A 17915-nucleotide genomic window follows, 5' to 3' on the forward strand; every position below is an offset into this window, starting at 1 on the left:
GAAACAATTTAAGGCCTCGGTTTTCTAAATTATAATAAGTCATACATTTTCTCCACCACTCTCGCCCCTTCTCTTTTTTCTCTCTCTCTATCGTTCTCTCTCTCTTTCTTTTGAAGTTTTGCTCCTGAATGGGCTAGTGTCTCTAATGGAAATGGAGCATTAAATCAAAGATCAAAGACAAGCGCAGCAGAGAGGACAGCTGTCTAAATACAGTGGGAGAAAATGTGTCTGTGTTTGTGTGACTGCGAGAGAGAAGGGTGTGGGGTTAGCTGGTTTAAGTTTGGTTTGATTTCATTTCAATCCTTGTAACAGTTTTCATTTCTGTGTGCTCATGAATTCATGCAAGGACAAAAGCGAGATTGTGCGCACACTTGATCATTTTAAGTGTTTTTATGACGTCTCAGGTACTCTGTAGTATTGCCATGCAATGTGCCATAATGTAGAGCATGTAAAGCATGTTTTGTGAGGATTAGGTGTGTTGTACAGTCATATCTGTGCGCTAGAGTGTTTGCTAAGATACTGAGGCAATATTAGATTAGCATTAAAACAGGGAGCCGAAGCACCTGAATCAGCAGTCTCTGCTGTGAATGTGAAATCACTCTTGCTAACAAAACGGGGCTTCCCACACAAAATCACAGTTGTTGTTGTTTTTTTGTCAGGTTAAGCACTTCATTTCAGAGGTCAGAAAATGTTTTTAGTCAGTCTCAAGAGGTCCAAGTATTAAATCAGCTGTTTTATTTTCAATGACGTTGATATGAAGTTTGCAACCTTTCTCACAATTGTCTGTCAGTAAACATAAAGTAACCATTGAAGTAGACTAAATTAACAGAATAATGCACATGAATGAGATGTTACAGCTTTCATTAGGAACATAAGTTAAGTGGTTATTAATTAGTGATTATGAGATTTAATTTGTAATTTGAAAAAAAAAAAAAGTTACTAGAGAGAATGGAGTCGGAGTATTTCCTTGCCTTATTGTAATGTTGTTCTAGAAACTTCGCAAAAAAGGTTTACCTCGTGAGTGGCATACATTTCTCGCAAACTTGAAAAAAGACTTATGTCGGGATTCATTGTATGTTAGATAATAATGTAGTCACTTGAACCAAAAAGTTTCTCAAAAATGCAGAAGTGCAGTAAAAATGGTTTCCCTGTTAATGTAGTTGCTGCTGTTGTTGTTGTTTTTGATGTCCTCAAGAAATCAAAATCGATCTTATTTACTTTGTTAGCACATATTACAGGTCTTGGGGTGAACAATTAATCCGTGCAAGTTAATACACAGGAAAAAAAAGTAAAAAACTGTAAAACCCTGCCCTCTGTTCAATATTCTGTTTCACTTGGAAATATTACACAGCCCTGAAGAAAACTCACTTGCTACTTCCGGTTCACTGGGACTTTAAGGGTTATTGCTGGTACTGTTAGTGTGAGGGTTGATATTAGTTTTAGTACTGTTTTGTCTAATTCTTAGCTGACATCTTGGTCTTAATCCAAACACACGCTTACAGAGAGTAATTGGTTTAAGATGTGTCTTGATTCCAGCTGTGTGCCCCCTATCAGGTATCCCAGAGAGATGGGTAATTAACCTAGCATCTAATAAGATACATCACTAATTACACCCCCACCCCAACACACACACACACACACACACACACACACACGCATGGAAAAAAAGACTGGAGATTCATTGATCTGTACAGGAAGTTTTGTTTGTGCCAGCATGGCAGTTTGTTTATGAATATGTATCTCCAGCACTCTATAAGCATCTGTTAATTTCAATGGGTGGACTTCTATGTGTAAGAGCTGTTCATTATTTTTGAAACATTTGGCTTGGTCTGTTGTTTTACGTCCAGTTCGAGCTTAAATCAGTGAACGCATCCTTTAGCCTAGTGTGCTAGCATCCTGCTCTCTTCCAGTAAGATGCTTAGCATTCACGCTATTGATTTTCCCATTAGCACTTTAGCCCCCTCCAGTAGAGAGGATCAGAGAGAGCTCAATATAACAGCTTGAATCTCAGTTCAAGAATCTGCACTCTTCAACCTAGAAACCGAGCAATTAGCCCCCCAAATACAATCCACAATCTCTGTGCTCTCCTTAGACACCTTCTGTGCAAATGCTTGATGTTTGTACACTATTTAGGTGACTTAACTGTAGATAAATCCAGTAATGACTGTAAGCACATTTTAATTATTTAACTATAGCCCATGGTGTAACCACAAGGCAAGCTTAAGTAGCTACATCATATGTTTGCATTTGTAAAATGTATAAGTTTGTGCTGTGCTAGTACAATTAAAAAGCCTATCCAAATATAAACCTGTTTCCACTTTGCATTAATGCAAATTGCAATTATTATAGACGCATAATATAAGTTGATCCCTGTTGTGATAGGCTGCTTTAATATAATTCAATTTAATTCACTTCAGCTGCTTTACTGATCAAGGCCTGTGGGGGCCGTGTCTCTGGAGAAACCTGGGACTAGAGTCAATAGGGAACTTATTCCAGAGGCACTGTCATAGGGCAATCCCCCGTAGACACAGCCCTATGTTCTGCTCAGTTGCCTAAAGGGAAATATAATTCAGATGCAGGGGGATGGGGGAGTCAGAGACAGACAGAGACATTTAATTGAGCAGATCTTGGTGATTCCAGGAATTGTCTCTCATGTAATATTCAGCTCTCTGTAATACAGCTTGGCAAAGAGCTATTGATCACAGTCTAGACCTTTCTCTGTTTTCCTTCATCATTCCAGGGTTGGTTCTCTCTGAATAGTGACACTAAAGTTTGTTATGCTTCTCAAATTTAAAATGCTTCATATGTTGTTGCTATAATTATGTATAGTGCAAAGTGATTTAGATAATCGAATTGTAGGTGTAAAGTTCAGGTAATTTAACTTTTCTCTCTCTCTCTTGTTCTTTTTTTAGGCAAGGGTGGGATGAATGTGCTCAGTAGCTCAGAGGATGGAGTGTTGTGACTCTGTCTCCAACAATGGAGCCTCTGGCCCTCACACACAACAGCCTCCTGGGCTCTGCAGACCACTGGCCCCCAATCCACTCCTACTGGCCAGAGATCAAGCCATTCATCGGAGCACAGCAACTCTGTCAAAGCAGGGTGGACTAGTGGGGCGGGCTGAGGAGGAGGGACTTGCAGAGAGATATGAAGAAAGATTTAGGGAAAAACCGGTTAATGAATGTTCAACTAGAGAGATGTTAAAAGAGAAGAAGACAGAGGAAGAGGAAGAAGTTGATGATGTGGAGAGACCTATCGGAGAGATCTTGTACCAGCCTGATGGGTCTGCCTATGTGACAGAGAGTAAATCCACGAGTGGTGTGCCCTCCTCCTCCTTAGGTGCCCCTTCCTCCATCATTAGAACCTGTTACATTTCCTCGTCTCAGAGTCCCGCTCCACAGATTTTTCGTGTCTTCCAAATGCATAACCTTGACGAAAGTGATAGTCCAGCTCTGGTGACCCGCCAATCCAAAGATAGTGCTCCTGACATGGCAGGATCATCAGAGACAGGTGTGACATGGTCTGGTCTAACCAAACCCATCCTGATGTGCTTTCTGTGTCGGCTGTCTTTTGGCCGTTCACACTTGTTTAGGGCTCATGCTTCTCAGCAACACAACATCACCTTCAGAGATGAAGAACAACATCTGCTCTCGTTTAAACACACCTCTGCCATATTACAGCCTGCCGGCCCAGGCAACCGCCCATTTCTCTGTTTCCTAGAACCAAAAAGGAATTGTGAGTCTGTGGTACCACTTAACCTGGCATCTCCGACCCCTGGGAACAGCACAGAAGACACGGCAAGACGGAAAGAGAATGCAGAGCCTCTGATCTCTAAGCAAGGACTCCCTCTCCTGCCCTCTCCACCCAGAACCTCCCCTGCTACCTCAATACCAAGCCCTGCCAAAGACCCTTCAACCCTGGGAAGAGAGGGCACACAAAGAGGCAAGGAGGACAAGATACGGAGGGATGAAGGAAGTAGTGTGGGAGGAGAGAGGAGATTGTATTTAGAGGTAGGCAGCACTGTAGATGACAGTGCTCACGGTATTAGCAGCAGTAGCGGACAAGAGCACATTACTGAAGCTGCTCTGTCAAACCAAAGCATTTCAAAACCTCCAAACTCTGTAACAATAGCAACCAGCTTTATGAACAACACCAAAACCCTTACAGACTCTGAGTCAGAGTGTGGAACAAGCTTTAACTGCCACGACCCTGCACCCGCTTCCCTTGTTGTGGTAAACCCGTCCACTGTCACTACTACAGAACAACTTGCCAACCAAGAGAGTGCCACAGCAACCGAACCAAATGACCAGTTAGAGAATGGAAGCGCCATAGCAATGGAACCAACCACTAGGTTGTCTGAAGATGACAAACATGCTGTCTCTCATTCTGACCTGCCCAATAATCATAGCCATTCCACGTCCCCTACACGGAGTCCTACCTTAACCCAGATTAGTCAGCATGTTCTTGAAGAAGGGCACTTGGATGCAGTCTCTAGAAAAAGGCTGGTGGTGGCTGGTGATGGAGGCTTTGTTGCCGCTGGGGATGATGTCCAAGGATCATCTTTCAGTTATGCCATTCAGGCCTCTATGGTACACTCCAGAAACTCCTGTAAAACATTGAAGTGTCCAAAATGCAACTGGCATTACAAGTACCAGCAAACTCTTGAAGCCCATATGAAGGAGAAGCACCCAGATTCTGAGTCTGAACAGTGTCCATACTGCAGCAGTGGTCAGAGCCACCCACGCCTAGCAAGAGGTGAGACTTATTCTTGTGGATACAAGCCATTCCGCTGCCAGGTCTGCCAATATTCCACCACCACCAAGGGCAACTTGAGCATCCACATGCAATCTGATAAACACCTCAACAACATGCAGAGCCTGCAGACGCAGTCACATGCACACAGCCCAGCAGCCCAGCCAAATCCTTCAACCCATTCGCATCCTACTCTCACTCACCCCACCCAAGCCAACTCCCCCTCTCCATCTAAGCTTCGGGGACGTGCATCGTGGCGGTGTGAAGTCTGCGATTACGAAACCAACGTGGCACGGAACCTCCGGATTCACATGACCAGTGAAAAGCACACGCACAACGTGCTTCTACTGCAGCAGAACCTGGCACACATGCAACGTCAACGTAAGCACAATGCCACCGAGCTTTACCGCCACTGCCAACCTCAGACCAAACTGTCCGATGCTATCGCTTCTCTGTCCTGCAATGAAACCTCTTCACAGAAACTGTTTGAATGCATTTTATGTGGCCACTTTTCCTGTGACACTCTAGAGGAGCTTAGTCAACACCTGACCATGCAGCGGTCATTACCCAATTCCTATTGGAGGAGCACAACTGGAGACACCCATCATTGTCGGCTTTGCCATTATGCCACGCCTTTGCGAGCAAACTTCCAACTGCACTGTCAGACAGACAAACACGTACAGCGCTACCAGTTAGCTGCACACCTTCGAGAGGCCAGTAGTCAACATGTAAACATCGAAGAGGAGGAAGAAGAGTGGCGCCTCAGGTGTGTCGCTGCTGGAAGCCAAGTGCAGCTCAGGTGCAATGCATGTGACTACGAGGCCAGCAGCTTGGAGAAACTGAAGCTACACACCATGAACTCCAGACACGAGACCAGTCTGAGACTATACAAGGTAAATCTTACAATTCAAATCCAGAAATGTCATGTACAAAAAGTCTGAGGTCTGGTGTTCCAGTCGGTAAAATCCACAAAAGCCCTCAGCAACGCCATTATTCCCAAAAACCTGTAAGGCCTCTGTGGTAATTGAGATAGATTGTATGTTATTTTTTCCCTCCCCCTAATGTGGTCCATTAACTCAGCACATCTCTAATCAGTTTAGAGTTCTGTAAAACAAGTGGACTGGCTTTTCTCACTGTGGTTGTGTGTATGTGTCTGACTTTGCTCATGTAATGTTTCGCTGGATTAATTTGCTTTGTTTTCTTCAGACCACAGACAGAGGGAGAGCTTTAGTGTTTATTTGAGCAAAGCATGTTAAGTAACGTCTACATAGGTGTTTTACAGGGTTGTATTGATCCTGCATTGATCTATATTGTGCTGTGTCCACAGTAGAGGAAGGCACATATTGATCATTTATATGACTATATGATCAATATATGGCTTCCGCTAAAGTACCTCAAGAATGTATTTGCTGGTGTTGAAATGTCAGCTGGTTGAAGTAGAAGAGTGTTTTATTAATCAATATAACTTCTTTTCTTATATCCTTCTTTTCACTCTCACAGATCACACATGATTGTTTATCTTTCCTCTTTCTCTCAGTATTTGCAGCAGCTGGATGGAGTGGAGTCTGAAGATGTCTGGCTGCACTGTGTGCTGTGTGATTTCTCCACTCAGAATAGCCTTTCTTTAGTGCAGCACTCCCATTCATTGAGCCACCAGAGAGGGGAGGGGCTGCTCAGACTACAGCGAATCCAGACGGGTCTGCAGGATGAGGAGGAGCTTGGTGCCATCTTCACAATCCGAAAAGGCCCTGCTCAAGAAAATGGTACGAGACACACATGCACGATCGCTTTGTTCTCCATATCCAAAGTCATTTTCAATTTACAGAGTTATCTTCAGGGGTTTTGCAAAGCATCAAAAATTGTGTTTTCAAAACGGCCAAATTTCAGGGGGAAAAATCTAACACGCTCATAAGCAGAACACCAGCTTTTGATGCTGAGATTAATGTCGAGGAGAAAGTCAGGGAGAATTCTTTAAAACCCAAATCAAAAGAGTAACTGTCCCTTGTGTGTTGTGCTCATGGCGCTCAAGGCTCTAAAACACACAACAGAACAACAGAGGGGGAGGGGCTGACAGACATGCCGAAAAACAGAAAGAATAGAAAAAGAAAGAGGGCAGATATTTACACTGGGGTAATTGAGAAAAGCGAGTGGTGGAGGCAATTAGCATTTAGTTCTAACACAGAATAAGCTCAGCTAATGAGTTGAACAATAGCCCGACCTTGGCACCCAGCCTGTTTGTATGTGTATATTTACATATGCATTTGTGTGTGAGAGCGAGAGAGAGAAAGAAAGCGAGTGAGCGTGTGCTTTTTGTACAGAATGGTTGGAATTGATTTTGCTAATTGACTTGCCAATAATCACATTTGTAACATCTTCACTGGCCAGAAAGAGGCTAAACTAGAGGGTTAGCCAGTCAATGCAGCCAATAAAGGCGCAAACCACTAACGAGGCATGAGTTAATTAACATTCTCAAATTAACATTTTAAAGGAAAGGCAGAGAAAAGGTCTGAAAGAGATTCCTAAAGTCTAACAGGTGTTTGTAAATAGTCCGTTTATTTTAGTTTAGGGTAAGAAAAAAATGTATTTGAATTTTTTTTTTTAGTTTTAACTTTCAAATTAATCTGCCAAAAAAAAAAAAGCTGCCCTTCCTAAACATGGCACATTTACAACAACAACAAAAAAACTGCATTTTTTATTCTGTAGTATGCCTATAATATGGTTATATTCCCGATGTGGCGAAATGGCGAACGCGCAAGGTACAATAATGGGTTAGTAGTCAGTGTGTCTTGTACAATCAATGCTAAAGTCAGTGAGGGAGAGTGAGTGGCTGTTTCAGTGTGAATTTGAACCTGTAGAAACATCGGATCAGCGCTGCTTCCGACCTGCTGGAGCGCCGCAGCTGAATGGTTGGTTATTGATCTCTTTAGGAACACCAGGGCATTGCCTAATTTATAATCAATACTGGATCAATGCTGCTGAGCATTTGTATATTGATCCCTGGGACGGGTAGGAAGTGCTGATGAAGTGTGTGTTGAGTGTGCGCCTGGAGTGTGTTAGCATGTGTGGGTGCATCTGATCACTTCATTACTGGCCGAAATGACCTCACCACGCTAAGCCACGGCCATCTGTTTTGTCCAAGCAGCGTCCTGAACATTCTAAGTGAATGCATATGCCCCCTTTTGATTTTTGAAGTGCCTTTTTATTTATATGGGAAAACTTCCAAATTAAATGAAATATTTTTGCCTTTGATAATTAAGTTGTATAATTTTTTTTCTAGTTTGTGTTTGTCTGAAACACCTGTATGCATTTGGTAAAATTTGGCTCATTTTTGCATCATAAATATGTAGAATTGAAATGTATGAATGCATAATTAAACCGTGCATTAACAGGTTTAGCATATAATGGATGATTTTTTTAGAATGTGAACATAACATTCACTCATTAATGATTCACTCCTTCAATCCTATACATTTAGTTGACCGTTGTTCATTTTCTTTTATATTTTCCATCCCTAAGCTTTTTTGTTGTTGATGTGATTTTCCCTGTGAGAGATGCTCAACAATAGACTCTTTTTTTTTTTTTTGGTCAGGTTCAGCTCTGTGTGTGTGTGACTCTGAGAGAATGACTGAGCGAGAGGGCTCAATGGGGCGGTCGTAACTAGAGCGGATTTGACAGTTTCAGGTTATGTGTTCTGTGTTTATGGGTGTGTTGGTTTGATAGGAAATCAATAGCGTGTCTGTCAGGATAATTGGTGTTCAGATGGCCTTTCTCGCTCTCTCTCTCACCCTCTGTCATAATCACCTTCTCAAAGAATTACCAGAAGATACCTCGGTCTGCCTTTGATTGGTCTGTTATGACAACCCTCATGCATTTTTTTTTTTGTTTTGTTTCCACTTGCACCCCCCTGCCCAAAACTCACCCAAATCAACTCTGTTCTTCTTTTCCCTTCCCCCCACGTAGCAGAACAATTACTCTGCTAAGAAAGCAGAAAGGCAGAAAGCAAGAGAGAAGAGGATGAGGAGAGGGAGGGAGGGCGTTGAATGGGGTATCTGGTTTAGTGTGTCCCGAGGCTGTGTGTTTTGTACCTACAGAGCTCAGCCGAAGCTTTTAGACGCTGCAAAAGAACAACAGAGCATCATTGCCCTTTTTGAATTTCCATCTTAATGTGTACATGCTCACTTTTTGATTTTAGAGTTCATCTGGTAGGCAAAAAAAAAAAAGCCAAAACTGAGCACAGATGTCAAAATATTGTCTGTGAATTCCATCCCACGTTTTAATTAGTTTTCAGGGAGCGCTTAAGAAAAAGCTTCTTTTAGCAAGAAAACTAGTACAACAGACTCAAACTGAGCACAAGACCTATTGTATAAAGATAATTTTTAAAGCCTGTCATGGCGGCATTGTACGCCAATTTGTGCTTTGAAATGGACTCTTTGTGTGTGACCCTCCTGACCTCTGCTGTATTATCTTCCTCCTGTGACTTCAAATCCCCACAGGTCAAATGAAGCTCTGCTGACGCCGCTGACTTTAACTCATCCTCCTACTGATTTTCTTCTCTCGTATCTTCCTTTGTGTTTTTACTGTAGAAGATCAATATATTTAACTTCTTTTGTGTGAATCCGTAGAAGATTTTGTAGATTACTAGCTACGGTTTTGTGAGCGGGTTTGTTGAGTCTGACTGAGCTAGTGTAGACTGACCCCTATAGGTTTGAATGCGTTTCTGCATTCAACCTTTTTTTGCAGTGGCGAATGCACACAATTTTTTTTTCTGCAATGACCAATCGCCTAGAAAATCAAATAGCTGGCCTGATAATTCAAATAACAAAGCATATAGGAAACAAACAACCTTGAGTGTGTACATATGTGATGAACTCTCAGAATGCATTTATTTTATTTTTCTCTTCAGCTCCTCAAGGAGATCAGAATGGGATGGACTCTCCCACTGAGGAGGTTACAGCTAACCAAGAAGACAGAAGTAAACATGGAGACATAACGGGGAAAAAATCAGGTCTTTACCAAAATGATTGCTAGTGTTTCTTCAGCTGGTTTTGCTTCAGGACCCAGATTTACATTATGTGGTGAACCCACACCAATATTGTTTATCTTTAACTTATTAATATTACCATACAGATAATTGTATTATTTTCATTTGTGTTTTCCCCGCTGTCCATAATACCAATTAGGAACCACTGTTATACAATAGGCTTAGTGTTATAAATAATCTGTTTGCTTCTTTTTTTCTCTTAGAAGGAATTATTCAAACAGAGACGGAGCAAAATGAGTCGTCTTCTAGTCCTAAGCGTTCCTCATCTGGATCTGACGAGTCAGTTGATCTCTCTCCCTGCAAACGGCCACGAATACAGGAAGAGGTCTGCACTAATTTTTTTCTTCTTCTTTTTATAAGTTCTTTAAAGTGCTATTAGGCCACTGATGCTGCATACCACATTATTGTTTACCTCATTATTGGTAAGATAAATACCATTGACTTTTCTATTAGTTTTCTGTATGACTAGCAGAATAGCATAAATTAGTAGTTGTGCAAGCCCTAGCAAAATATGGAATAATATGGTAATCATTTAATACTAATTTAATTAAATGACTAATAATTGAACAGCTTATTATGCCAACATCAAAATAAGAATAGAAACCACGGCTAATATTGTTTAAAGAAACAGAATTTTGCACAGTCAGTATGTAATTATTGTACCTCTGTATTTCTGTTTGTTTCTTTTCATTCAGATGCGGCAGTGTCCATTCTGTCGGTTCCGTCATAGTGATATTGAGCGTCTAAGGAGTCATGTGATGAACCAGCATGCAGTTCAGCCTGCTCTCCGCTGCCCACTGTGCCAAGATACACTGCACAGTATTGCCCTCTTGCGTACCCACCTCACACAGCTGCACAGTGTCACTGCAGACTGCACTCAGAAGCTCATCAACACGGTGAGGGGGGAAAAAAAGACAATATGCATGTATCATTGGGATTCAGTATTTTAGAGCTATATAGTATTTTTTTTAGCACCTTTTTAAAGAATTAAAGCAACCATGGATTTTAAACTATAGCACATGTCAATTCCAGCCACAGTTCTAAAAGCAAAAATGGTTTTCTTAGGCCTTTTTTCCTCCTAGTAAATACATCTAAACTCCCTTAAAAAGATAATTTGCTTGGGGTGTTAAGGATTTATTTTAAATAGAATATGTTTTGAATTTTACTGATGTCAAGGCAGGATCTATTTACAGCGTTTTTCCCCAAAGCATTTTTCTACTTACTAGTGATGGGGCAGGCCAAACAATCTAGCAATTTTAAGAAGTAAAACATGTAAAAAAAAATGTAAAAAAAAATGCATAGTGCTTTTTTAAATTCTGTAATTTCGTGTTATTATTTATTACTTGTTATATTAGCCATTAGTCATGCTGCTTTCTAGATATTGATATTAAAAACAAAAGTGGACCACTATTTTTATATATGGTGTAAAAATTGTATTCATGCAAGAAAATGTTCAGCACAATGTGTGTATGCGTATACGGAGGGGTGTTTAGACCCTCAGTGACTCCAGCACGAGCAAACGGAGACAAGTAATGACATTGAGTGGGGGGAGGGGAGAAGTAGCTGCCTCAGATCCAATGAATATTAAAATTAGCTTTTTTATCTGCAGAATATAAATTGATACTAATGCACCCAGAGCTTGTTTGAACCCGAAGCAGACATGCCTCACTGTTTCTGAAAGGTTGGACATTTTTTGCCAATTCAGTCAGCTTGCGCTGAGTGCTTTTTCTTGCGTAAAAGGCTTTTCGGTCTTTCTTCCCATTTCATGTGCTCTTCCCTCTCCTATATTTCTTGGTCTTCCTTGCCCTCTGCTCTGCCATCTCTCTTGATTTCTCTCTTCGGCACTTGCCGTTCCTCTCCCCTTCCCCAGCTGAACTGAAATACAGTAATGAAAATAATTGTGCTTCATTAGTTCTGAGCCAGTGCTAGGTGATTTTCGTTATGAACCGTGCCTGGTAATTATGTTCTAAATTAAATGTGACCTTGAAGAGGACTTGTGTGCTGCTTTGTGTCCCTTGAATACAGCACTTTCCTGAAATGGTGTGCTTTGTGATGGAAATAGCAGCCATTTTGTTTGGTTGCTCTCCCTCCCTCTCCCCCCTTAAAGTTGCATTGATTTACACATTTTAAATTTGAGTGGGTACAGGAGGAGAGAAGGAGAGGAAGATAAATAAAGTGGCTTTTTTACATCCAAAGTTAGCTAATTGTGTTGTCATGGACCAAAGAGGGCTTCCATTCATACTTAACCTTTGAACTGCTTTAAGTGTTGGTTCATGACTGCGATCCCATTTTGCCTTCTGAAGTTAAGGGTTTATTCTCTTGCACGATGCATCGTTAATGCACACGTAGCAGGAACACAGCATAATGACCAATCATTTTCAGAGATAACAATCAAATGACTTAATAATGAGATTTTTGTGGATTAATTAATCCACAAGATGGATTTATTAAACCTATTATGATTTCTTTTTTCCCTTGTGATCAGGTGATTGCTTCAGACGTGCTGCCAGAGAAGATGTTTTTACCGGTGCACAGCTCTGATACACAGCTTATAAATGCAAATGAAACAAAGAGACAGGATGGTTGGTATAAATTTCTATTTTTTTATCTAGGTTAAGCATGGTTTCTTTATTTTGTCATTATTTTAAATTAGGTTGACAGTTATGATCTCACTCAATATCCAAAAGCGAGTTTGGTTTAATTACTAAATTATAATTTTGTTCTAATTAATTTGGCTTCATTATATATTCACAGCATTCCTTTTTCTGTTTATTCTTTAGAAATGTCAACCAATGCTGAACCTGAGAGAGGTACCACACCTCACTTGGAGGCAGCAAAAATCTATAAACAACCATCAGAGGATGCAGAATCCACAAAGGAGAACAATGCTGCTTTTCCTTGTTGGCAGAAAGGCTGTAACAAAGTCTTTACATCCTCAAGTGCACTCCAGACACACTTCAACCAACTTCATAGCCAGAAATCTCAAACGGCAATATCTGATCGCCACATTTACAAGTACCGGTGTAATCAGTGCAGCCTAGCATTCAAAACCCCTGAAAAGTTGCAACTGCATTCTCAGTACCATGCTATCAGAGCTGCCACCATATGCTGCCTCTGTCAACGCAGCTTTCGTACAACACAGGCCCTTCGGAAACACCTTGAGACAAGCCACTTGGAGCTAAGTGAAACCCAGATACAGCAGCTTTATGGTGGTTTAATGATGAACGGTGATACCTTGATCCCCGGGGACCAAACATTTGGTGAAGAGGAGGGATCACCAGAAGAAACTGAGATAAAAGATGATGAAGAATGTGATTTGGAGAAAAAACTGACAAGTCCTACTGACAATGAGTCAAGTTTGGTTAAAGATAATGCTGAAAGTGACCCCAAGCAGCCCGTTTTTCCTCTTAGAAAGGGTCCAAATATTACAATGGAGAAATTTCTGGATCCATCGAGGCCTTTCAAATGTACTGTTTGCAAGGAATCTTTCACACAAAAGAATATTCTCCTGGTTCACTACAATTCAGTGTCACACTTACACAAACTTAAACGGTCTCTGCAGGACACATCAACTGGATTGCAAGAGCCTGTCAACAATGCAGACCACAAGCCATTTAAATGTAGTATTTGCAATGTAGCATATAGTCAGAGTTCAACCTTAGAGATTCATATGCGTTCTGTCTTGCACCAGACAAAAGCTCGTGCATCCAAGCTTGATTCATCTACTTCTAGTTCTGAATCGGTTGGCCCTCCCCCAGGCAAGGCATTGTCCAGCACCCCTGCATCCATGAAGCCTGCTACTTCCATGAACAATGCTGGTGTAAGCCACCAACAAAACACTGAACTCAATGGCACACCTGCAAACCCAGACACCAGCCATCCTTCAACATCTGACATGAGGAAGTTGGTAAACATGATTGATTCAGCTGCCAAGCACCAACAGATGTCATTACAACAACAACCATTACAACAACAACAGCAGCAGTTAGCCCAGGCTCAAGCCCATCTCCAGCAAGAGCTCCAAAAGAAGGCTGTTCTTCTTCAGTCCCATTTATTCAATCCTGCACTTTTACACCCTTTTCCTATGGCAACAGAGGCTCTTCTTCCAGTGCAACAGCAACAGCAATTGCTTCTTCCTTTTCTTATTCCAGGAGGAGAGTTCCGCATGAATCCAGAGGTGAACCTTAAAGGCTCTGGTCTAAACTTAAGCACATTAAAACCTACTGCAAATGAGGATACTGCGGAGTCTTCAGTCAAAAAGGATGGCTCGAAATATTGTTCTAAACAAAATGAAGATCTTGTAATTCATGAACAAATTAATGAACAGAAACTGACCAGTGATCCACAGTGTGAGAAGAATGCAGATGAACAGAATAGTAATGAAAGATCAAAGGAAATGGATAATGGGGGTATCAGAGAAAAAACATATAATCCCAAACCACAAGAAAAAGATGTAAACAAAGAGATGTCAACCAGTGGGAAGGGTTTTGATGAGTTTCTTCCACCCAGAATAGCCCATGATGCCTCGGGGAATGCTTCAAAGGCTTTGCTTGAAAACATTGGTTTTGAATTAGTCATGCAATTCAATGAAAATAAGCAGCGATATCAGAAAAATCTTACTGAGGCAATACCAAATGGTGGGAATGTGTCTGACACCAAAGAGGTGGATCATTCAGAGGACATGGAGAAGCTAGAGTGTGAGTCTTGCAGGAAGCTTTTTTCAAACGTACTGATTCTGAAGAGCCATAAAGAGCAGATTCATCATTCCATTTTCCCTATAAAGTCATTGGAGAAATTTGCCAAAGACTACAGGGAGCAATATGACAAACTTTTTCCATTGAGACCTGCAACTCCAGAGGCTTCTCCTGTTTCATCCCCTTCTCCTACACCTCCTATGATTCCCAACCCTCCAGTGCAGCAGCCACAACAGCAACAACCAGTGCAACCAATTGTTCCTGTCTCTACACCCAGTGCTACTCCAAATACTGTCTCCAATCCTCAAGTTAAGGCTCCATTAGCTCAAATTCCCTTAACCATGGAACTGCCACTCTTCCCTCCTCTCCTAATGCCACCCATAGCTTTGCAAGCTTTAACTCCTCAGGGCCCTGTTCATCTGCCCCCAGTGGAGGCTGGTTTGAGTCCTGATTTGACACAGCTTTATCAACAACAGTTAACTCCGTCTATGTTACAGCAGCAAAGTAAAAGACCTAGGACCAGAATCACGGATGATCAGCTTATAATCCTCCGTCAGTATTTTGATATCAACAATTCTCCAAATGAGGACCAAATCCATGAGATGGCCAACAAATCTGGTTTGCCACATAAAGTCATAAAGCATTGGTTTCGGAACACTCTATTCAAAGAACGCCAGCGCAACAAGGATTCTCCATATAACTTTAGTAACCCTCCCATCACAACACTAGAAGATGTAATGGTGGATTCTAGACCACCCTCTCCTGAACCACCGAGACAAGAGTTTTATGGGGGTAGGAGGTCCTCAAGAACCAGGTTTAATGACTACCAGCTAAGATTATTGCAGGATTTTTTTGATGCTAATGCATACCCCAAAGATGATGAGTTTGAGCAACTGTCCAATCTCCTTAATCTTTCTACCCGTGTGATTGTTGTATGGTTTCAAAATGCCAGACAAAAAGCTCGGAAGAACTATGAGAACCAAGGAGAGGGAGTGAAGGATAGTGAACGCAGAGACCTATCTAATGACCGCTACTTTCGCACTTCCAACAACAATTTCCAGTGTAAGAAATGCAACATAGTCTTTCAGCGGATTTTTGATCTCATTAAACACCAGAAAAAGCAGTGTTACAGAGATGAAGAGGAGGAAATGCTGAACGATCAGAATGACACTTCAATAGATTCTAAGTTTGAGTGTCATAGTCCAATATCTGGACCCTCTTGTTTTACACAAACAACTTCTTGCTCAAGCCCCTCTAGTTCATCTGTGTCTAGTACTAATGTGAAGTCCACTGATTCTGAGCATATGCACACAACAAGTCTCACTAGAGAGCTTAAACAAGCAAATGAAGCATCCTCTGACCCTAAACAGGCTGGAAGTATCAATACTGAGTTTGAGGAATTAGAGAACAGAATGCAGCAGCCAAAACCTCTCTGTGAGGAGAACCAAAATGTAAGCACAGAGATTCACTCTCACTCGCCTCCTAAACAACAACAGGTTTCCTGCACGTCTGAAACAAAACCAGCTCCATCACAGAGCTCCCAAAAGATTTTTAGCCCTTTAGAGATTCCTTCATCTGAGCAACAACTACAACAGAAGCCAGCCCAGGATATGAGCCCTTACCACTGCATCCAGTGTAAATTGAACTTCCCCTCTTTTGAACATTGGCAAGAGCACCAGCAAATGCACTTCCTTACTCAAAGTTACTTTCACAGCCCACAGTTCCTTGACCGTCCTGTAGACATCCCTCTTATGCTGTTTGATCCTGCTAATCCCCTACTTGCAAGGCATCTGCTTTCAGGAACAATTTCCCAGATAGTGGCAAATCCACCTGCAGTGACAACTATTCCTGATTCCACAATAAACTCTCTGAAGAGGAAACTTGAGGAGAAAGCAGGTACCAGTTCTATGGAAAATGATTGGGAAAATAATGGCGAGGAACCCCAGCGAGACAAACGCATGAGGACCACGATAACGCCAGAGCAGCTGGAGGTTTTATATCAGAAATACCTTTTGGACTCCAATCCAACACGCAAGATGCTTGACCATATATCCAACGAGGTTGGTCTTAAGAAAAGAGTGGTTCAAGTCTGGTTCCAGAACACCCGAGCTCGTGAGAGGAAAGGCCAGTTTCGGGCATTGGGACCATCTCAAATCCATCGACGTTGCCCATTCTGTCGAGCTCTCTTTAAAGCACAGTCTGCTCTTGCTGCTCACATACGTTCACGTCACTGGCATGAAGCTAGGAATGCAGGGTATAGTATGGCAATATCTAGTATGACTCAAGATCAGGAAGGTTCTCAAATTAAATCTGATCTCTTTGACTTTGCCAATTATTCTCAATTTTTGAGCTCCACTGATGATGTAGATTCTCTAGCATGCAAAAGCATGGACCTGTCTTCACATCAGCAGCGTCTGAGCCCAAAACCTATAAAAGGTGAGGGTATGGAAGATTTTGAGATGCCTTCCATGACAGTTTATCAGACTTTTGAACAGAGCAGGCTAAATAACTGTGAGGCTAACACAAACAAAACACATGACCATACAACTGATGAAGGAAATGACTCTCTAGAGGGTAAACATGGCAGCATCGACCACATATCTCCAAGTACTGAAAGAGAGGCTTCTTCTGAAAGTGATGAAAAGATGTCTTCTGGATTGGTTAGCCCTGCAATTAGCTTTAATGCTAAAGATTTTGATAATGATTTAATCTTAGATTACAGTGAAACTTCCAGCCTGGCTGATCCAGCTTCACCGTGCCCTGGTAGCTCCAACAGTCTGAGCTTTGATATTGACAGAAATGGCCAAAAACGCTACCGCACTCAAATGAGCAATCTGCAGGTGAAAGTGCTCAAAGCTTGCTTTAGTGACTATAAAACCCCAACAATGCTTGAGTGTGAAGCCTTGGGCAGTGACATTGGACTTGCCAAGAGGGTGGTTCAGGTGTGGTTTCAGAATGCTCGTGCCAAGGAAAAAAAGGCAAAGCTTAGCCTTGCAAAGCAGTTTGGTACAGAGAGTACTTCTATTGATAGACCTAAGACTGAATGCACTCTTTGCTCGGTTAAATACAGTGGCTGCTTGTCTATTCGTGACCATGTCTTCTCCCAGCAACATCTTGCTAAAGTTAAGGAGGCTCTGGGTGGCCAGATGGAGAGGGACAAGGAATATTTGGGATCAGTATCTGCTCGCCAGCTGATGGCTCAACAAGAGGTGGATCTAAAAAAAACAAGTGATGTTCTGGGACCACAAGCAATACTGAGCTCAGTGGGCCTCAACCAAACTGCCCTTCATTGTCTTAGCCAGTCTCCAATGTACTCAAGTCTGCAGACCACTACAAGCATGACTGAAGGTTTTTCTTCTATAAAAACAGGTATGTATAAACTACACTTTGTTTTCAAGTGAATTTATTTAAGATTCTGATTTTGTAATCCT

General features: G+C 41.7%; 1 protein-coding gene across 4 annotated transcripts in view; it reads left to right on the plus strand.

Moving 5' to 3' along the window:
• The window catches only part of zfhx3a (zinc finger homeobox 3a), a 39327-nt gene that overhangs the window by 15491 nt on the left and 5921 nt on the right, over positions 1-17915 (plus strand). For all 4 annotated transcript variants that reach the window (XR_010898556.1, XM_067419983.1, XM_067419984.1 and 1 more), the window contains 7 exons: positions 2913-5642; positions 6287-6512; positions 9653-9754; positions 9994-10115; positions 10486-10686; positions 12276-12372; positions 12571-17853. Coding sequence is in view for 3 of the 4 variants with exons in the window: in XM_067419983.1 (XP_067276084.1) it covers positions 2928-5642; positions 6287-6512; positions 9653-9754; positions 9994-10115; positions 10486-10686; positions 12276-12372; positions 12571-17853 (8746 nt within the window). In the remaining variant the exon portion in view is untranslated. The remainder of the gene's footprint in view (positions 1-2912; positions 5643-6286; positions 6513-9652; positions 9755-9993; positions 10116-10485; positions 10687-12275; positions 12373-12570; positions 17854-17915) is intronic.

This window comes from Pseudorasbora parva, chromosome 16, assembly GCF_024679245.1.
Source record: "Pseudorasbora parva isolate DD20220531a chromosome 16, ASM2467924v1, whole genome shotgun sequence".
NCBI lineage: Eukaryota > Metazoa > Chordata > Actinopteri > Cypriniformes > Gobionidae > Pseudorasbora > Pseudorasbora parva.